Source organism: Somniosus microcephalus, chromosome 3 (genome assembly GCF_052327205.1).
Source record: "Somniosus microcephalus isolate GS21.2 chromosome 3, FLI_Smic_1.0, whole genome shotgun sequence".
In the NCBI taxonomy this organism is placed as follows: Eukaryota; Metazoa; Chordata; class Chondrichthyes; order Squaliformes; family Somniosidae; genus Somniosus; species Somniosus microcephalus.
In genome coordinates this window covers 32,015,736-32,037,757 of record NC_140989.1, presented here as the reverse complement: position 1 = coordinate 32,037,757, position 22,022 = coordinate 32,015,736, and the positions used below count along the sequence as shown (strand labels likewise).

General features: G+C 44.3%; 1 protein-coding gene across 2 annotated transcripts in view; it reads left to right on the top strand.

Annotated features, from left to right (window-relative positions):
* ahctf1 (AT hook containing transcription factor 1) overlaps positions 1 to 22,022 on the top strand; it is a 121,860-nt gene that overhangs the window by 65,923 nt on the left and 33,915 nt on the right. For both annotated transcript variants that reach the window (XM_085979805.1, XM_085979806.1), the window contains exons 14-25: positions 1,796 to 1,885; positions 6,141 to 6,281; positions 6,616 to 6,720; positions 6,845 to 6,944; positions 7,213 to 7,336; positions 7,443 to 7,499; positions 9,492 to 9,638; positions 12,672 to 12,862; positions 16,048 to 16,192; positions 17,821 to 17,949; positions 20,269 to 20,413; positions 21,143 to 21,293. In XM_085979805.1, the coding sequence (XP_085835931.1) occupies positions 1,796 to 1,885; positions 6,141 to 6,281; positions 6,616 to 6,720; positions 6,845 to 6,944; positions 7,213 to 7,336; positions 7,443 to 7,499; positions 9,492 to 9,638; positions 12,672 to 12,862; positions 16,048 to 16,192; positions 17,821 to 17,949; positions 20,269 to 20,413; positions 21,143 to 21,293 (1,525 nt within the window). The remainder of the gene's footprint in view (positions 1 to 1,795; positions 1,886 to 6,140; positions 6,282 to 6,615; positions 6,721 to 6,844; positions 6,945 to 7,212; positions 7,337 to 7,442; positions 7,500 to 9,491; positions 9,639 to 12,671; positions 12,863 to 16,047; positions 16,193 to 17,820; positions 17,950 to 20,268; positions 20,414 to 21,142; positions 21,294 to 22,022) is intronic.

Genomic DNA, 22,022 nt, shown 5'->3' with positions numbered 1-22,022 from the left:
GCTTCTGTGCCTAGTTGCGGCTTGGTATTCTGGCCTCGTCAATACTGTGCTCATTATATTTTTGTAATGCTGGACGAGTTTTTATAGTCACTGGCACCACTGTGGCAGTACATTTACAAAGCCCCAAGGAGGTGCTTTTCTGTGGGCTGCAAAGTGTGCAGCTTTCAGTGTTGCCCTCTATTTTCTCATCAAAAGTAGCTGATGGGACAGTTCAGTCTTCCAATCGGAAGAAAATAGAATGGTAGTAAAAGAGGCTCCATGGCGGAACAGGCTCGAGGGGCTGAATGGTCGACTGTTCCTGTGGCTTCTGTAAATGTAAAATATGCTGGATATTGCACTGGCCAAAGTTGTACTGAAACAGGCATGAGGGGGAAAAAAGCAATAAGTAGCCCAACTGTCATCAGCCTGCACGAAATGCTTTGCTGCACTCTTGAGGCCATTTAAGACATGGCACCAGGTTCAATAGTCTTCTTTCCAGTTTTCAGTTCTCTTCTGATGGTGGTGATTCACCTCGGGGGCAGATTCACAAATGCTAATAGTCCTCCAGTATCTCATCCCAAGTGTCAACTTTTTGTATTGGCCTAGACATCAAATGTTGACCATGTGGGGAAATGACAGCCAAACCCATACCTGTCCTCGATCAGTATGTACAGTCTTGTCTTGTCTTGTCCAGCAAGAATTGCTAGATAGTAGTCATGAATGATAATGGCATCCCTTCCCCTCCCTCGTCCCCTACTACCCTGACTAAATATTGTATTCAGTACTCACTCCTGTATATAGTTGTGTAAATATGTGATGGTAAAAGATTATATTAAAAAAAAATGTGGGTCAGTCTCAACTACTGTATTATTTGGCCATGCTAGGAAATGAAATATTTTCCTACTTTTTGCACCCAATCTCTATTAACCAGGCCCCAGCATGTATAACACAAGTCTAGGATATAGCTCGTTCTGCACTGAGCCAAATGATGTCCCTCAAACTTGCCACCCTTGGAGATGGCAAAAATAGGATAGATTGATTCTCTAATTCTGGGCTGCATTCAGATCCAAATTTGAACGTTCTGAGTTGAAAGAATAGTGAGCTAACTCACTGTGCCACCTAGTGTCACAAAGCTATGTTTGCTTTTAATATATTTTCACTATAAATCAAAATATTACAATTTGCACTTTTTAATATGTAGAGGCGATTTAAGACAAATACAACAAATCAACAGCATATACTTGACGTAAAATTTGTCGTTAATTAGGTTAAATTTTTCACTTTGGAAAAACTTGAACAATAAACTTTGAAGAGTTGTAAATTTCTTTTAGCCTCCTTAATCTTTTTGTACGTACTACCGTATCGCTTCAAAAATAACAGAAAACAGGTGCTGGGACATTTTATAGCTGTGAAGGATTGAGGTTCTGCAGTTCTTAAAGGAAATGTCACAAATAAAATTAAACCCCAAATAAAATTAAACCCCATGAAATGTATTTCTTTGACCTTGGACGTACTTCATGAAGGAATGAAAGAGCACCTCATGATGAATTAGTGTTTTATTTTCCTACAATTATGATTTTTCCCCCCGTTATTTCCATAACTTGCAAACTATAGCTGAATTTTCTAGAATTGAACACCAACAGAACGCTGCAAACGACTTTTTTTTTTAAACTTGGGCATTTCAACTCAATTAATGATGAAATATGTAAAATTTTAAAGATCTTGTGCTCGAACTGTGCAATTTATTTTCAGACAGCTGTTTTAATCTGTGGTTCTGCTATATTGTGATGCTTTTTTTTTTACTCTTCACCGTAAGAACAACCCAGGTCAGCTGCCAGTCTGCGTTTTGTACTTGAGTGGACCTGGAAAAAAATAACTCGTACCAAAGAGGAACTCGACAGCATCTGTAAGTCCGCAGCTTGTGAATGTTTTGCCAGTAGTTTTCTCGGCTTATACGGTAGATAGTCTAGTATAAGAGGTTATATTTTCTTTAAAACGCACGGGTGGCGAGAGATGGCATAAAAGTATACCTAGCCTTTTTCCTTTTCCGTTTTTGTTCTCTTTTTAGAGGTGGTGACTCACCTGAGGTACAGATTCACGAGTGTCAACATGTTGGCCTAGAAATTCGGTAGGCTTAGCGCCGCTTTTGAGGCACTAGAGGGCCTAGCGCCGGAGTTATGGCCAGTTTGGAAATTGAGTGGGTCCCTAAATCGGCGTTAGGCCGTTAGCGCTGCGCCGGCACCGATGACGTCATCGGTGTGCGCAGCGTCCCGGTTGCCATGGTAACCCGCCCGAACTCCGAAATTGACTTGCGGCCGCCTCGCCCGTGGCAGCCGCAAGCAACGTTCTGGCAGAGGTGCCTTACTGGACTTTGCGCCGGCGCATTAAAGGCCCCGCGGCGGCCGGCCGCTTTCCCGCCGGCCGCCTGGCCGCAGCTCCCTCCCCGGACTTCTCCCCCCCCCCCCCCCCCCCCCCCCCCCCCGGGACAGATGCAAGCCCGGCACTTGTCCGAGGTGCCGGGCTCATTTTTACAATGATTTTCGCGGGCCGCGGCCGGGTGCAGGCAGCTCCTCCTTAAGGGAAGGAGGAGGCCTGCACTTCCCGAACCTGCCGCACTGCAGCAGGCGCCGGAATAGCGCCGCAATTCAGCGCGTAGCGCCAGTTTTCAGGCGCAAACAGCTTTCAGCAGCGCCGGCAGCCGTTTGGGCGCAGAACTAGTGAATTTTTGGCCCGCCCAGCGCGACTTAGCTCCGGCACTAACTTCCGGCGCTAAAGCCGTCGCTGCGCCAAAACCCAATTTCTAGGCCGTTGTGTTTCTAAGCTGTATTTTTCTTTCAATTACTATCTGTTCATACCCATAAAATTAAAAAAATTTCCTTGCTTTAGCATAAGTTTTGTCTTTGATATAGTTCCTATTTGAAGTACATGTGTTGTTTTAATCATCTATGTCTGGACAATGGATTACTTCCATAACTGGAAGAAAAGTATTGTATGTTTCTGCATGTATGTCTATGAACAGTTAGTCACCTCAGTAAAGTGCTTTTGTCTACCGACCCCTAACTCAGCTTATCACTTTCTTAGTTTCTGTTTTTGGAGAAAAAAAATGGTTTGCTGTATGCATAGATGTGTACATGAATCCTAAAACTGAAATGGGAGCTTGGGCAGCTGAAACAAACCGACTGAGACAATCTTGATGTTGTTTAGTGTCACTAGATTATAGATGCTTCTTTATTGCTGGTTTTAATTTCCAGATCAGTAAATACGTTCATTGTACAGGAAACTCTCGATTTACCGGCACCTAAATAACCGGAAATCTCTGTTAACCGGCAAAATGCAGGAGTAGGTTCAGGTAAGTTTTACTTCATATTAGTGGCCGTTCCTAGATCTGTGGCCGTGTAACCGGGGTTCCTGCACCTGTTGCTATGCAACAGGGACGTCTGGATCTGTGGCCGGGGTTCCTGCACCTGTTGCTATGCAACAGGGGCGCCTGGATCTGTGGCCGGGGTTCCTGCACCTGTTGCTATGCAACAGGGGCGCCTGGATCTGTGGCCGTGTACGGGACTCTCGTACCTTTTACTATACCTCTCTGTAATCCAGACTTTTTGATAAACCGTCACCACACCTGTCCCGTCGGTGCCGGATAAAAGAGTTTCCTGTACTGTACTAATTTGAAAGATTTATATACACATACCATTTTGGAAAATTTAAACTTAAAACAAACAAGCCATATCAACCTTTTCTCTTCAGAACTTTGTGTGTCTTCTTTATATCTCCTAGTACAGTGTTGTCCAATATGTTGGACACGAGCTACATGTCGCGAATTGGGATTCAAGATGTGACTAATTACATTTCTGATTAAATAAAAAATGAGTCATGGATAGTCGTTGTGCATGTGATCTCCGTACTCGTATTCGCGTGCCGTGTGCATGTATACTTTAACCTTTTTGTGCATTTGTGGGTAAAATGGTAAACAATCAGAGTCAGGCCATAAGGAAGGCTTATTTGAGAAATGAAAATGTCACAATGGTAAAATAGAAGGTGCTCTTGATCTTCAGGATGAGGCAGTGCAGAGGGAGTTGCATCTGTCGGTTATACCTGACCTGGGAGTGCTCGGTGATGACAAAAGTGGAAAAAGTATTAAATTCCCCAGCATTGGTGTGTCTCACCTTAACGTAGTAAAACGTCCCAAGGCGCTTCACAGGAGCGTTGCCAAATAAAATTTTACATCGAGGCACATAAGGGAGGAAATTCCAGAGCTTAGTGCCTCGGCAGCTGAAGGCACGGCCACCAATAGGAGGAGCATAGATATCTCGGAGGGTTGTAGGGCTGCAGAAGATTACAGAGATAGGGAGGGGCGAGGCCATGGAGGAATTTGAAAACCAGGACGAGAATTTTAAAATCGGCGCGTTGCCGGACCGGGAGCCAATGTAGGTCAGCGAGCACAGGCGTGATCAGTGAACGGGACTTGGACTCGTTGAGCACAGTTTTTTTTTTTTCCTGTCTCTCTTCCTCCCTACCCCTCACCTTTTTATATAAAAATAAAAAAATCAAAGCAATCTTCTTGCTTCAGGAGAAATTATGAGCATTTCTCGCTTTCTAGTTCATGGTCATAAATAGAATTGTCTCCTACGGCATTGCTCACTCTTATTCTGGGGTCTGGAGTATGGTTGTTTTGCACGAGTAGGATACTTGTCCCCAATACCACTGAAACCCTTATCTATGCTTTTGGCATCTCCCCCTTCTTTGTTCCACTATTGGTGGCAGAGTCTTCAGCTGCACTAGCCCACTTATCTGGAATTCACTCGCTTAACTTGTCTAATTCACCATTTCCCTCTCTGCCCTAAAAAGCCTTCCAAAATCCCATCTTTTAAACCAACCTTTTTTGGTCACCTCTTAAAGCTGTCTCCCACCATTCTCGTCTGTGCTCCTTTATCCCTTTTATCTATGTTCCCCCCCCCCCTCCCCAATCCTTTAGTAAAGTGCCTTAGGATGTTTTCTACTTTAAAGGATGCTGTATCAATAAATGCAACTTGCTGTTCTATATATTTTCAGTTATTTTTGTCTGTAGTGTGGGCTTTGTAGGAAGCCAAGCTGACCACCCAGAGCAAGTGGGAAGATTTTTTTTCAAGCGTTTGATTGCTTTTGTGGTATTTGCCAGTTCCTGAATTAGTAGCTTTGTAAAGACTTTGAGCAATTTGGTTGGTTTTGTGATGGTAGGTTATCGATTGGTAGCCTTGCCTACCTCTCTAATTAATGATACTAGTTTTTGGTTGGTTCACCATTAAAACCAGTCAGTGGGATATTTGGCCTGATCAGTATATGAGTTATTTGAGTTCAGAAGAGGGTGGTGTACACTTTTAAGGTGCTGCACGCTATTATTGAAACGTAGCTACAGCACCGATCCTGCTATCGTGCGCTGCCGCTGGATGAATTTCTATATTTGAAATGTGAGCTTTAACCTTTTCAGCAAGGAACATGGTCCGTTATCGAGGTGTTAGGCTAATGCGGAATTAAATTAACATTTCACTATTGGATTAAGCCATTTGCATTATGGCCGAACCTTGAACATTAACACCTACAATTTTTGTTTTATTTAAAGAAAGACATGTTTTTTGTCTAGTTAACCGTTATATATTTTTCAACCCTTAACCAGCTTCCTAAAAACAATTTATTTTTTCCTTCATGTGGTCTTGCTGTGTTGTCATTCTTCTAGCTGAAACATTTTGCTGGTGACCGGCCTCCAGACCTCTAACCAATGTACAACTGGGAGATCTGCAGATCAGTTTGGAGCGAAGCTACGTCTTTGGGGGGGGGGCAGGATTTGGTACTTCTCGTCTTCCTGTCTAGAAGAGGCTAGTGTTTGCTCGACAACTCCTTGTGATAACGTGGCTGACATCACTAACTTGCATGTATAGTACTGTAGGCATGAGCCAAGTGGATCACCCCAAATTAATGAATAGTAATAGACAAATTACATGCTCAATTGTAAAGAATCTTGCATTACAGGTACATTTATTCGCCTTAAGATGCTGGTTGTGATGTAGATACTAGTGCAAGTCTACAAGTGAGGGTTAATAGTTGTGAAAGATATTCAAGATTGTTTTGAAAAGGTTGCCACGTCCTTAACTCTAGCGTGTTTCACTTTATCCTTTAACCACTAGGTGTTCCACTTTTTGATGGATCGTGTCACTTCATTGACCCCCACACACTCCAGTCTCTGCAGCACTGCCAGATGTTACTTAGCAACCTCACCACCATTGTTAGCTGTTTCCTTACTGAGGCCCAGGAGCTGACTGAGCGAGGTGTGTGTATAAGTGTTACAGCTGCCATTCCTTTGTGTATATTGCTACTAATATGACATTTTATTTTGTGTGCAGCGATATTTTTAAGCCTGTGCTAATTATATTTCCTTAATCATACTAACAAATAACCACCAAATACAGTTATGTGGCAGTAACCTACAAATAAACATTTTGAGGCAGCTTTTCCAGTCATTTTAACTGCTGTTTTTGCACACCATTGGTGGTGGTGATGAGGAAAGACTCTAGCTAAATATTTAGCTCTAGTACAGGAGTTCTAGAATTTTTTTTATGACTACTTTTGTTTAGCATATTAATATAAAATATTTTCCAACAGGACTGGTTGATTTAATGAACAAACGCATTGTAGGCACTCTGATTTCTCAATACACTCAGGTTGTATTGTGGTTCTGTCGTGCTGGCCTGCTCCCAGAGGGTTCAGGTAAGATCAAGATATATATATTTTTTTTAAATGCTTATCAGCTAAGCAGGAATAACATCATTTTTTATGCTGTACTTCAATCAGCCTGTAAAGTCTGCATAAATGCTATTTACCTTTCTCTTAGATGATGCTGATGTATTGCAGTTGTCCAGGCCCATCTACAACTATCCCGTTATACAAAATTATTATACCAACAGGCGGCACAAGTTGGAGCGTTTATCAAAGTAGGTTCCTAATGGATTATTTTTTGGGAACTGAATGTACAGTACTGTGATCCTCAAATCTGCTAAATAAGTGTACAGCTCAACTCCATTTTGCTTTTTATATCCTCCTAGTTCATAATTTCTGGTTTTGAAACCAATATCTTGAATGTAGGTTTTCCCTGGAAAGTTATTTTTAGAGGAAAATTGATTTTTAGGAAGGAAACATTAGATAGTCACAAGATGATTTGTAATATTTCACATTCCTATTGTAACTGTTTGCTTTACCCAGAGGCAAATGGTGTTCAGACTGCCTGTTGATCGATGGGATGGTGTCAGAGACTGGGGATCACATAGAGCAGTTGTGGAAGAGGGATGAAGGAGGAACCGGAAAATATCCACCATCAACTCTTCACGTAAGATTGTGATTCATGAATGGTAAAATTAGTTCATTAGAAATTTTGCAAATGTTAAACTGATTGTGTTTATTTTTAATAACAGGCTGTTTATTTTTAATAACAGGCTCTTCTTGATGTGTATTTACTGGAGACTGTAGATGAAACGACAAAGCATGCCATTGTATCCTTCAGTTGTGTAGAAGGTTGATTTTGGTGTGTGCCGCCTTTCTGGCTTACTGATTCTGCAAGTAACTTGTGCATGGAAAGTAAGATTATGCTCAATTCATGTAATGCACACCATGTTAATGTACTAGTTGAAACTGCAGTAACGGAGAACTATACAGAATTTATCTGGTAAGTAACAGTGCCTGGGGCAATATAGATAATCATAGATATATACAATCTAGGAAGAAAACTCTGAATAGTAGTGTACTTGTTTGGAAGATAAGTGGTCAAACTAGGGTTACCTAATAGGGAGGGGGCAATTTTGAGTAAGGACTACTCCTTAAACTTGAGCGAATTAGTGTATTCTACTGCTTACCCTATTACCAGTGCATATATCTTAAGCCATGATGCTGTTAAAGAAAGAAAGGCTTGCATTTATATAGCGCCTTTCACAACCACCGGACATCCCAAAGCGCTTTTACAGCCAATGAAGTACTTTTTGAAGTGTAGTCACTGGCTGCCGCGTTTCCTACATTACAACAATCAGCAAACTCCCACAAACAGCAATGTGATAATGACCAGATCATCTGTTTTTGTTATGTTGGCCAGGACACCGGGGATAACTCCCCTGCTCTTTTTTGGAATATGGGCTCTTTTACATCCACTGAGAGCAGACGGGGCCTCGGTTTAACGCTCATCCAAAAGACGGCACCTCAGTACTGCACTAGAGTGTCAGCCTAGATTTTTGTGCTCAAGTCTGACTCCGAGGCGAGGGTGCTACCAACTGAGCCACTGGCTGACACGAGAATTATTGGTGCTTGCCAAGTGTTTCTCTTTATTTCAACTACAAGTCATTCCAAAGAAAGTGTTGAATGAAGCTACAATCATTAGTACATTGCATTCTTTGTGGGAAAGCCATTGAAGTTTGGCCAACTGGCTTTTTTTATTCATTGATGGGATGTGGGCGTCGCTGGCTAGGCCTGCATTTAGTGCCCATCCCTAATTGCCCTTGAGAAGATGGTAGTGAGCCGCCTTCTTGAACCGCTGCAGTCCATATGGTGTAGGTACACCCACAATGCTGTTAGGAAGGGAGTTCCAGGATTTTGGCTCAGCGACAGTGAAGGAACGGCGATACAGGTCCAAGTCAGGATGATGTGTGGCTTGGAGGGGAACTTGTAGGCGGTGATGTTCCCATGCGTCTGCTGCCCTTGTCCTTCTAAGTGGTAGAGGTCGCGGGTTTGGAAGGTGCTGTTGAAGGAGCTTTGGCGAGTTGCTGCAGTGCATCTTGTAGATGGTACACACTGCAGCCACAGTGCGCCAGGGGTGGAGGGAGTGAATGTTGAAGGTGGTGGATGGAGTACCAATCAAGCGGGCTGCTTTATCCTGAATGGTGTCGAGCTTCTTGAGTGTTGTTGGAGCTGCACTCATCCAGGCAAGTGGAGAGTATTCCATCACACTCCTGACTTGTGCTTTGTAGATGGTGGAAAGGCTTTGGGGAGTCGGGAGGTGAGACACTCGCCGCAGAATTCCCAGCCTCTGGCCTGCTCTTGTAGCCACAGTATTTATATGGCTGGTCCAGTTCAGTTTCTGATCAATGGTAACCCCCAGGATGTTGATAGTGGGGGATTCAGCGATGGTAATGCCATTGAATGTCATGAGGAGATGGTTAGAGTCTCACTTGTTGGAGATGGTCATTGCCTGGCACTTGTGTGGTGCGAATGTTACTTGCCACTTGTCAGCCCAAGTCTGAATGTTGTCCAGGTCTTGCTGCATATGGACACGGACTGCGTCAGTATCTGACGAGTCTCGAATGGTGCTGAACAGTGTGCAATCATCAGCGAACATCCCCACTTCTGACCTTATGATGGAGGGAAGATCATTGATGAAACAGCTGAAGACTGGCTGATTTGCAAATACCTGGCTTGTTGTAATTTTTAATTATATAGGTAATTACTTATAATTTGGGTGATTGTGCTTATGTTTTGGAACCTTAACCTCTGATTTCCAGGCTATTTACCTGCTGCTAGATGTTCTTTCTTCTGTTCCTAACAAGAATGAGTCTTCAATTGAATCCTTTCCACCTGCTTTTGCTGTACCTGTGGGTCTGGTGAACCTTATCCAAGGCTTTTGGCTTTTGGATCACAGTGACCATGAGGTAAGTACAGACACCAGAAATAACCTCTGTTTTCCCCTCAATTGAAACACATTGTTGATTTTCTGTTGAAATTTTAATCTGTCTAGGTGGATTACTTGCACATTGAAAATTGACTTATTTGCCCAGTTAAAATTGTCTTATTTGCCCAGTTAAAATTGTATTAGATAACTTCAAACTTTAAGAATGGCTATACTAATCATGGATTTCCAGCCTCTGCAGCATTTTGCAATTGTATACTAATCATGGTAGTGGGTACCACACGGGTCAAAATTCTGAGCAGTATGAAAAGTTTTTACTTCCTCATTAATACAAACTCCTTATGTTTTTAGGAATTAATGTTTTGAATACAGTACATTCTTCCATTGGTCTTCACAAATGAAGACCACTGTGGTCAAATTCTAAACCCATTTTTTTAGGCTCAGAAATGTACAACACAAGTAGATATCAGTGAAACGTGCTGTGAAGGTCGACAAGAAATCCAGACTAGATGTGATATAACCTAGAATTCTCAAGGAAATCTGGGAGGAAATGGGCAGCGCTCCATTAAATATTTTAGGAGCGCCATAGTTACTAGAACAAGGATTGGTAGATAATGGCCCAGATATTCCGATCGCAGGCCTCCCGCGGGCGGAGGGCTGCGATCTGGAAAAATCTGCGCCCTTACCCGAGGGCTCCCGGGAGGCGCACAATTCCGATGCTGGGCCTCTCCAAACTGCCAGTGCGCAGGGCCCACGTATCCCAGAGGCGCAGGTAGTTCGCAGCGTCCCTGGGATCACGGGGAGCCAATCACTGAAGGGAATCTCCCTTCATACATTTGACAGGAAGACCTGCCAAATATATGAATGGAGATCACCCCCAAAACATAGTAAAACTTTAAATAATTTTTTTAAATCTCACATTTTTAAAATGACTTGAAATTACAATAAATTAACACTTTTAAACAAACATTTAAAGTTTTGAAAAAAAATTAAAGGGGAAATTGGGTTGAACCGCAAACGGGGTGCCAAGCTCGCCTGGGCGCCAGATTTTGCACTGCGATTGGAGCAGCAGCAATCGCCGGATATTCAGCTTGAGCGCCCCAAGAAGGACACTGGGCGAGGCTCGAGGCGCTCCGCGTCCCTCTTAGGGCGCTGAAACTGAATATCGCAGCGCAACGTGCCACAGCGCCACACGCTGCGGCAGGGCGCGCTGCGGTACTGCAGGCCTTCCTCCCATTCTTAAGGGGGAGGGGCCTGCACCAGCGCGATGAGCGATCGCGAGTGCCGGCAAAAGAGCCCGGCACCAAGGAGAAGTGCCGGACTCTCGGAAAACAGCCGGCAATGCCGCGGGGGGAGAACAGGAGGCCGGGGTCGGAGGTGCTGGCAGGCGGCCGCCGAGAAAAATGGCCGCCCCGCGCCTCCACCTTAATTTGCGCCACTGCCGCCACAGGTAGGCCCCGTGAACCGGGTGCGATTAGCAAGCGGCGCTACAGAGGCGGTCGCTGCCAAATATCGCGATCGGGGCGCTGCGCACACCGATGACGCCATCGGTGGCGGCGCAGCGCAACAGGCTAACACCGCCATTAGCGCCCCAGCTAAATATCGCGGGAGGCATGGCCAGTGGCGCTAAAGCCACTGAGTGCCCTCTTTAGGCATTAACTGGTGGCGCAGCCCACCGAATTTCTCCCCCAAAGTTTTTTACGGGGCTAAAAATAAACGTAACTTTTTTAAAGTTTTTAAATGATAAATCAGTGAAAACATTTTTTTTTACTTTTTTCAACTCTTATCCTGGTAAAAGCAGACCTTACGTCTGCTTTTATCAGGCGCAAGAGTTGTAAGGATTTTCTGCGGGCGGAGGGTCTCCAGAAAGCGGAACTATCCGCCCGCAGAGGCCCTTCTCCAGGGCAGCCGGAGGATCTGTCAAGAGCTTTCTTGACCGATCGGAAATGCCGGTTTCCAGCGCATGCGCAGTGCATGCCTGAGACCAGCATTTCCGATGTCCCTACGGGTGGGTACACAGCGTACCCACCCGTAGGGATCGGAATATCCGGCCCAATAAATTGTCATCCCAATATTAAAAAGAAAGAAGGAGGCGTGGCTTGTAAATGAGATACCAAACCTCTACAGTGAGCAGAAACACTTGATGACATTACACACAAGGTTATTCTGCTCATCTAAAGCAAGCAGAGTCCGTAAGGAGTAATAAGCATGGATATAGAAGCAGTATGGCGTGCCTCACCAATCTGCTCGAATGCTTTTGAGGACGTAACTAAAGTAGTGGTTTATGACCATCACAAGGTAGATAAAGGTGAAGGAGGCCATTTGGCCTATCCAGAAAGAACCTACAGTCCTCCCCAACGTGCCTTTGTTCTGTTTCTTTAATAATTTCTACAAAGGCAGAGAAGGAAAAGGACTCTGATATAATACTAATGAGTTACTGAAAGTTTCAAATGAATTTAAAGCTGTTGTCAACAAAGTTAATTATACAGAGTTACATCTCAAAGGCATTGACCAAAAGTCTTGGCGCAGTCGGTGAATTGATAGCATCTCCCATGTTCCAAACGGTCGCCTCTCACCAAACATTATTGACACAATTACAACCAACTCTCACCTGAACACTTGCCTGTGGTATAAACGTCAAATATATTGGGAGACCCCGAGAATTTGTTTGCTGATGAGATTTCTATATGTCTCACACGCTAATTCCCTTTGAATTTGTGATTTAAGACGTATAAAACAATCCCTTTATTAGAAGGTTTGGATGAAGTAGGGTGGGAGGAGGTTCATGTGGAGTATAAACACTGGCATAGACCAGTTGGGCCGAATGGCCTGTTTCTCTGCTGTAAATTCAATGATTGACGCAAGATATGTCTGTGATAGAACTGTCCCTAGGGTAGTAAGATTATTCAGTATATTGTGCAGCAAGAACAGCCATGAAAATCATTGGAGTACGGTTTGACGAGTCTAAACTAAATAAATGTTATTTGGCGGTGATCTTCAGTTGGAAAATATTGCATTTTGATTTTCACTTTTTATTCCTTCCCCATTTTCCAAGAATGCTTTGGATCGTATTTTACATCCAGCTACCAGCAGGTCACTCTCTACGTGGCAGCATGTCCGGATCATACAGGCCTTGATGTGCCAAGGGGAGCACAGGAAGGCCCTTCGATACATGCAGGCAATGAAACCTTCAATGTCTAGTAGCAGTGAGGTTAAACTTCACCTTACTGTGCTGCTGTTTAACAGGTAATTGAATTGATTATCAGAAGTTTATTTTTGTAGTTCTTCTCACTGTTGGTCATAGAGTCACAGAGGTAGAGTAGTCCCTTTATTCATTCAGTTGTTGGAGGTAGGTTTACTTACAGGTACAATTGCTATAATACAGCAATTGTGCTAACCGTTTTGCAAGCATCAACAGCACTAGTGTACTTTCTCGTTGGGCTCTTTTTTTTCATTTGGGGGGGGTGGGGAGAAAATCTCAAGCCTGTTAGTCAAAATGATATATACAGTGGACTCGATTTTCAGTGTGCCATGGAGCCGGGATTGGAGGCGTGCGGGGGGTTAAATTCCCAAAATCGGGGGTCCCGCCTCCATGTCAGTTTCAGAGGAGGCGGGTACCCGCCCCGCACTGGGACCCGCCTCCCTGAGGTGGGAAGGGATTAGTGCCAATTAACTGCCTGTTAACAGGCAGTTTTTAGCCTAATCCCTATTTTGAAGCTTTAACTGTGGGATTCCCGATGGCTCCAAACCACGCCAGGTTGGAGGAGTCGGGCTGTCAGGTTGAAGGGCTTGGAGGGGTCGAGATGTCAGTGTTCAGGTGAGTGATGTGTGCATGAGTGCAAAGGTAAGTGTGTTTGGTGTGTCTAAAGTGATTAAATAAGTTTTACATACATTTTCTTACCTTTTCAGCCTTCCTTCCTTTAGGTTCGGGGAGTCCCTCATCTCACCGGCACAGAAAGCAGAATGGCTGCGATCTGTCAAAAGTGACAGCCTGCAGCTTTCTGTGCAGGAGCGATTTCTAACTGAGTCTGCGTTGAAGGACCCAGGTTAGAAGTAAGACTGTCAGTGTTTGACCGCTTCAAACAGCTGTGAAACACTGATATTTCATATTTCATCTGTCAAAACCTCTTGACAGATGAAATTTCAGTCTGTGACATCACCTGTTGCCGGGTGGCCCTTAATTGGCCTGTTGAGCCCGCTGGAACAAGGTCAATCAAGTTAAAATCACGTGGATTGGCCGCATCTTGATGGAGGCGGGACTAAAACCCGGACGTTGTGGTCCCGACTTCTGAATGAAAATCCAGCCCAGTGTCTCTAAATATTAATTGGGTTTGAGCCTGTCGAATCAGACATGACTACATATGTATATTTTTAAAAATCAATTTAATTTGTATTTATGATGGACTTCAAGTACCAGCAAAGCAGCAACATGCCCATAGCAGTAAGAAAACACTGTGCTACATTATGTTTTGGGGTAACCGTACCAACAGAGCAGGGTGATTATCTGTGTTTCGGAAGCTCTACCAATCTTTCTTCTGTGGAGGATTTATCATAGCACCCCGTTTAGTCATAGACTCTCCCTTTATACCCTTATCACTGCTGTGTAACAGCTCTGCTATAACTCCCTTTTGTTTTCACATGAAAATGATTATTCTAGGCTGCTGCTAGTGTCCTCGCAATCAATTAACTTTCACTCAGCTTATATTCTTTCCTTTTCTGAAAGCCATTCAACTCCTAGGAGTTATTCTTTTACAGGTCCTGCATCCAAACTCAGCCATTTCCAAAGGGCATTTCTGCACTATCTTATTTGTATGTACAGGCTACTCTCAAACAGACATTCCAAATACAGGAAACTTTGTGCTATCCGGCGCCCACGGGACCGAGCTGCTGCCGTTGCCTCAAAACTTCCGGATAGACCAGCGTCAATGTTATCAGATAGGAGCTTTTCATCTCCGTATCTGACAACAAAGACTGTTGCTTAGCAACAGCTTGTCAACACTCGGCCCGTGGCTTGGAAGCGCCTCTGAAGCTGTTGCTAAGATACAGAGACACCTTCCAGAGCCTGCCGTATCTGACCACAAACACTGTTGCTCAGCAACAGCTTGTAAACACTCGGCCCAGTAGCTTGGAAGCTTCTCTGAAGCTGTTGCTAAGCTACAAAGACGCTTTCCAGAGCCTGCCTGTGAAAAGAATGCTAGGAGAAGAAAAAACACCTAACCAAAACGGCTGCTGATTCCTGCCGTTAGATCGAAGTTGCCGGACATTCAACCTCCGGATAGCACAAAGTTTCCTGTATTGATTGACTATTTAAAATATTATCGTTTAAAATTACGTACGCTCACCCAAAATTATTCTCCAACAAGCCCCAAATAGGTTAAGTCCACCATCTTGAAGCTGGCCAATATGAAAAGCTGCAGCTGAATATTCGCACTCCCTGCTTTTGTTTTCTATAGCAACTTCTTAGACAGAGACTAAGTTAATTGCCTTGTTATCGTGTGTACATGTATCTGACACCAGAGGAGCGCAAGGGCTGGGCATTAAAAGCTGTACTTTTGAAACTGAATTTTAGACACCTGTCTAAGTACTGAAGAAACCGAGGTGGGGGAGTCCAGAACAAGGGGGCATAACCTTAAAGTTAGAGCTAGACAGTTCAAGGGTCATGTCCAGAAGAACTTCTTCACACAAAGGGTAGTGGAAATCTGGAAAAAAAACTCCCCCAAAAAGCTGTTGAGCTCATAAGAACATAAATAGGAGCAGGAGTAGGCCATTTGGCCCTTTGAGCCTGTTCGCCATTTAATAAGATCATCTACCTCAACACCACCTTACTGCACTATCCCCATAATCCCCTGATTCCCTTAGAATCCAAAAATGTATTGATCGCTGTCTTGACTATACTCAATGACTGAGCATCCGCAGCTCTCTGGGTTAGAGAATTCCAAAGATCACAACCCTTTGAGTGAAGAAATTTCTCCCCATCGGTCCTAAATGGCCGACCCCTTATTCTGAGACTGTGCCCCCTAGTTCTAGACTCCCCAGCCAGGGGAAAACATCAAAGTCAGTTGAAAATTTCAAAACTGAGATTGATAGGTTTTTGTTAGGCAATGGTGTTAAGGATTATGGAACCAAGGTGGTTAGATGGAATTAAGATACAGATCAGCCATGATCTAATTGAATGGCGGAACAGGCTCAAGAGGCTGAATGGTCTACTTCTGTTCCTATGTTCCAAAAGGAAAGCCTTGCAGGTCAGCTATTTCGATCAGTCATTTCTCCTTATTTTGAGGACCATTTCTTTAAAGGTTCCCATGTGCCATTGGGTTATTATATAGCTTCTGAATCGGTAGATTGTGCATGTTAAAAGCTTAACCATTGTGTGAAAACTGACATTGAAGCTAAACACAAGAAATGTTTATTTTGTAATATAAAACTTTCAGGTGCATGGTGGAGGCTTGGCATCTACTTCGACTAAATGCTAACAGAATAAATGTAGAGGACCTGCTAAGGCACATGTATGAGTTATGTCAAGAGAATGGGCTGATGGAGGAGCTGCTGAAACTCCCTTTTACTGCTACTGAACAGGTAAGGTACCCACAAATCACTAATTCTTAAGACAGCTGTAGTCAGGAAAGTGGGGGGGGCGGGGCATCAGAAGCAAGTATCCTTTTATCACCTAAAATGTCTGCATGCACACAAGCGCACATTTTGAAAGTCATAGGCCGAGAAATTCAGTGGGCTGCACCACCCATTAGCGCCTTAAGAGGGCGCTAAGTGGGTCAGAAGCCACTGGCCACGCCTCCCGCTAAATTCAGCGGGATGCTAATGGCGGCGCTAGCCGTTAGCGCTGCGCCGCTACCGATGACGTCATCGGTGTGCGCAGCACCCCGCTAACGCCCCGATCGCGATATTTAAATGCGCCCCCTGCTTTAACGCCGGGCACTATTTGCGACCAGTTCAGGGGGGTCTACCTGTGGCGGTAGAGGCGCTAATTAAAGGAGAGGTGCGGGGCGGCCATTTTTTTTGCTGGCCACCTGCCAGCACCTCTCCACGCTGCCGTCCCCTCCTGAGGGGCCCCCCGGCCCCGCGGAGTGCCGACTGCGTTCCAAGAGCCCGGCACTTCTCGGTGCCGGGGTCTTTTGCCGGCACTCGCAATCCTCGATCACGCTGCACAAGGCCCCTCCCCTTTAAGAAGGGGAGGAAGGCCTGCAGTACTGCAGCGCGCCGTGCCGCAGCGTGTGGCGCTGCGGCACGTTGCGCAGCGATATTCAGCTGCAGCGCTCCCAAGAGGGATGCGGGGCGCCTCCAGTAGCGCCGCGCTTCCCTCTGGGGCACGCAAACTGAATTTCCGGCGGGCGGCCGCGACTGCTTCCGGGGCGCTACTTTTAGCGCCCTGGCGAGGCTGGCGCCCCAAATGGGGCCATAGTGAATTTCTAGGCCATAATGTTCAGAAGCAGAAATCGTGGCCCTTTTTCGCCACGCCACCCTCTAATCTAATCCGGGGGCTTGCCATTATCCCTACTGCCATGCCGACTGAAATCAGCTGCCGATACACACGCTGCGGATCAATTCTGAGTCTTTCCTAGGCTCGGCTATTAACTGCCTTGCCAGCTGAGCTATCAGGGAAGCCAGTTATATAATTACAGTAACCCTATTTTTAATACATGTGTTCATACTGGGTTTTTTTTTTGTAGATTGTATTGTAAGCATGTACAGGAAACTCTCATTTAAACGGCACCTAATTATCCAGAATTCTCTAATAACCGGCAAAATTCAGGAGTAGGTTTTGAGGCTTCTGTATACTGTATAATTGCGGCTGTGTAACCGGGGATCTCGTACCTTTTGCCGTGTAACCATGGCTCCTGCACCTCTGGTTGTGTAACCGGGTCCCCTGTACCTGTGTTACGGGACTCCAGCACTTCTGGCTGTGCTACGGGGCTCTCGTACCTTGGGCCATTGTCATTCCATGTCCCTTCTTCCTTATCCGGAATTTTTAATCAACCGGCACCATCCCGGTCCCGTTGGTGCCGGATACCAGAGTTTCCTGTATTTGGCTACATGTTAAGTTTTGGCAACACGAAAGTACTAATGTCAAAAAGAATTCTTTTAACGCTTACCTCCTGAAGTGTACTGTATTTTTATGCTGCCTTTCTTGGAAATGGGCATGCAGAAACTGATGCTTTTGAGAATTCAGATTTATCATCTATTCACAGGAGTGTTTAGAGAAGTTTTTGAAAAACAGTGGCAGTCTTCAAAACCAAGAATTTCTTTTAGTTCATCACCTTCAACGTGCCAACTATGTACCTGCCTTGCAGCTTAATCAGTCACTGAAAATGAGTTTGGTAAGTTGAAAACCACCTGTATTTGACTATTGTTTTTAATTATTGGGGGCTGAATTTAATTCTGTCTCTAAATCAGCCGCGAGGTATGCTTGAGATAGTGGGAAAAGAGATCTTTCTGGCATACCTTCACAGATTTGTATGAAACGCCAACCTCGCCTGCATTTGTGGAAAGTTTGTGTGTGTAAAAAGCAGCATGATATTATAGGATAACATTAGAGCGGCAATATACCATATATAAACATTAGTGTTAAAACATTTATGTGGTTACAAATTTTGCTGTCCATTTTTTTTCTTTGAAATATTCTATACACTTAAGCCCATCTGAAATTGTTCAGGCTTTCAGTTTGCAACTAGGGAGCAGTGCTAATTACCCATCACAAAGGAAATTTTTTACGCCATCTAAATGTTTTTTTCTGTGGCAGTGATTGTGTGTGTGTGTACCCCGAGAATCGTTGTCCAGTTCACAAGCTATTGTTGTGTCCCTGGGTTATGCTATTGTACAAGTAGATATAGGACAGTGAGTCAACTCCCATAAAGGTAAGACGCTCAGATTGCTCATGTGAGTGACAGATGCCGCAGAACCTGAGAGGGTACCAGAACGGCCAATGTAATTTTGATTTAATTTGATAAGAACATAAGAACATAAGAAATAGGAGCAGGAGTAGGCCAATCGGCCCCTCGAGCCTGCTCCACCATTCAATAAGATCATGGCTGATCTGATCCTAACCTCAAATCTTCTATCACTCTGCATCCACCCGAACCCATGTGATCTCCCGGGAGAGGCGAAAAACCAGATAAAGACCCAATGGCCAATTTGGGAGAAAAAAATCTGGGAAATTCCTCTCCGACCCATCTAGGCGATCGAAATTCTTCCAGGAGATCACTCTGTCCCTATATTTTCTACAGTACTTACCTTCTGTAAAGGCGATCTCCACCCCAGCCAGGAATAAAACCATCTCCTGAAATCTAACAGATAATTGGTTCAACAAAAAGAGGACCGCCCTCTGGGTGAAAACATTTCTCCTCAACCCCCCTCACAACCTCCAACCAATTACTTTAAATCTCATCGAAACCTATAAAATTCTGTCAGGTCTGGACAGACTAGATGCAGGAAGGATGTTTCTGATGGCCGGGGAGTCCAGAACCAGGGGTCATAGTCTAAGGATAAGGGGTAAGCCATTTAGGACTGAAATGAGGAGGAATTTCTTCACCCAGAGAGTGGCGAACCTGTGGAATTCTCTGCCACAGAGGGCGGTGGAGGCCAGTTCATTAAATATATTCAAGAAAGAATTGGATATATTTCTTGAGGCTAAAGGGATCAAGGGATATGGGGAGAAGGCAGGGACAGGGTACTGAATTTGGATGATCAGCCATGATCTCATTGAATGACGGAGCAGGCTCGAAGGGCCGAATGGCCTACTCCTGCTCCTATCTTCTATGTTTCTATGCCCCTAGACAGAGTAGATAGAGAGAAACTGTTCCCATTGGCTGAAGGGTCGAGAACCAGAGGACACAGATTTAAGGTGATTGGCAGAAGGACCAAAGGCGACATGAGGAAAAGCTTTTTTTTACGCAGCGAGTGGTTAGGATCTGGAATGCACTGCCTGAAAGGGCGGTGGAGGCAGATTCAATCGTGGCTTTCAAAAGGGAATTGGATAAGTACCTGAAGAAAAAAAACTTGCAGGGCTACGGGGAAAGGGCGGTGGAGTGGGATTAGCTGAAGTGCTCTTGCAGAGAGCCGGCACGGGCTCGATGGGCCGAATGGCCGCCTTCTGTGCTGTTGCCATTCTATGATTCTAAGTAGACACACATTTGTAACATTTGAAAAAAGTTATGGTAAAGTCTCTCCCAGCCACCCCACAAATTAAGTGTACTTTTCCTTTGAGCTACTCTCCATTTAGGCCTGGTCTGCAATGGACATGTCCATTACTTCCGTTATGTTTAAAATAGCCTTTGGACAGTGTGCCAGCAGCTTATACTGTAGTTGCTTCCCTGCCAGTCAGAGATACGGGAAATCATGTACAGTTGAATTTGAAACCACAGCATTGAGTGTTCTTTTCAACAATTTGCTATAATTGAACAATAAGCAAGAGTAAATCTTGTGTAAGTTAGATTAAACTTGGCCATGGCTAGTTATAAAGGCACGAGACCTATGTTACGTAGCATATCTTGCTTCACATAAGCTAATACATTCCACTGTTGACTGTGTGGGATGATAAGGATCTAGCTCTGGAGGAAGAAAGGTATGGAAAGTAAAGCATGAGGATATAAAAAGGGAAAATGACAGGAATAAAATTTATTTTTAAAATGTTTTATCAGAATGATCGTGATCCTCAAATTCGAGAAAGAACAGCTGCTAGGAATTCCATCCTGGAGCAGTATGGAAAAGTTCTTCCAAGGGTACAGAGAAGGCTAGCAATTGAACGTGCTAAACCGTACCATCATTTAGCAATTTTACGTGAAGGTGAGATCATGTTTCAAGATTGTTCCAAATTTTGAAATCTGCAATCTATATAAGTTACTTTTCACAAGATAGATACAGCTAAGAAGGCTGTGGCAGTGCATCTTAGCTTGTCCATCCTAAAAGACCTCAGAATTTCCTGCTTCACGACATCAACCTGTTTCTTTAATGACACCAGTGTGTTTTTGTTCCCTACCTGGACTTCCAATCCATGCTATCTCTCCATGTAGAGAGCTGTTTGTTGACACTGGACCTATGTTTGGCTTTTTACTAAGGTACCATGTTCATTTGTACCACTGGCGTAGTTTCATTTGAAATAATATTACAAATTTTCCTTTTCTATACTATATATCTCTCTGAGGTCAACACTCGGTTGCCTCTTCTCAAGGCTGAAAAGTCCAAATATTTCTGGTCTTTGCTTGTAACTCAGTTCTCTGATACTAGGGATCGGCTTTGTGGTTCTTCTCTGAACTACATCCAGTGCCTGAATGACTGACGTGTCTCATTGACCAGAACTGGACGCAGGTGTGTGTGGGCTGACCAAAGCATCATACAGTTTGAGCATGACTTCTTTCAACTTGTACTGTGCTGTTTTGACTCTTTTATTTGGTTCATCGTTCCATTTGCTTTGTTGATGGCTGCTACACAGTAGTTTGATTTGCCGAGTCTACTAAAACCCGTGAATCTTAATCTTCATCAACTTAAGAACTTTTGTTTTGTTTTTGCAAACAGTTACACGGCCCAAACCATTATCTACTGTGGCGAAGCGGACTACTTCAGGAAGTGTGATTACTCGTGCAACGTTCATCAGTTCAGTGCTTTCAAAGGTTAACGAGGTGTGGCTAAGAAACGAGCAAGAAGCGTCTCTATTTCCTCACAACAGGTAAGAATTCTAGTACTACAGTGGTGGTCTTGCCTGCTCCGCTGTGTCCAGCCAATAGCTGAGGATGGTTCCCTTCTGTATGTCTCTACCTTGCAAAAATCAAAATACGATAAAAGAAAGACTTGCCTTTATCTAATGCCTTTCATGACCACCCAAAGTGATTTACTGCCAATGAAGTACTTTTTGGACTGTAGTCACTGTTGTAATGTAGGAAACGCGGCAGCCAATTTGCGCTCAGCAAGCTCCCACAAACAGCAATGTGATAACGACCAGATCATCTGTTTTTGTTATGTTGATTGAAGGATAAATATTGGCCCAGGACACCGGGGATAACTCGCCTGCTCTTCTTTGAAATAGTGCCACGGGATCTTTTACGCCCACCTGAGAGGGCAGACGGGGCCTCGGTTTAACGTCTTCTCCGTTAGCACCTCCGACAGTGCAGCACTCCCTCGGCACTGCACTGGAGTGTCAGCCTAGATTTTTGTGCTCAAGTCCCTGGAGTGGGACTTGAACCCACAACGTCCTGACTCAGAAGGTCAGTTGGGTGCTACCAACTGAGCCACAGCTGACACACTGGAGATGAAATGAGTAAGAAGTAGTATGTGATGCCAAACTTGGGTTTCAAAAGCTTGTAGATTGTAGGGCAAAGGTGGGACTGAGTGAGTTAAGGATATCTGTAGTTTTGAGGTAATAAAAAGATTAACTCAAACAGTAAATGGTACAATGAGT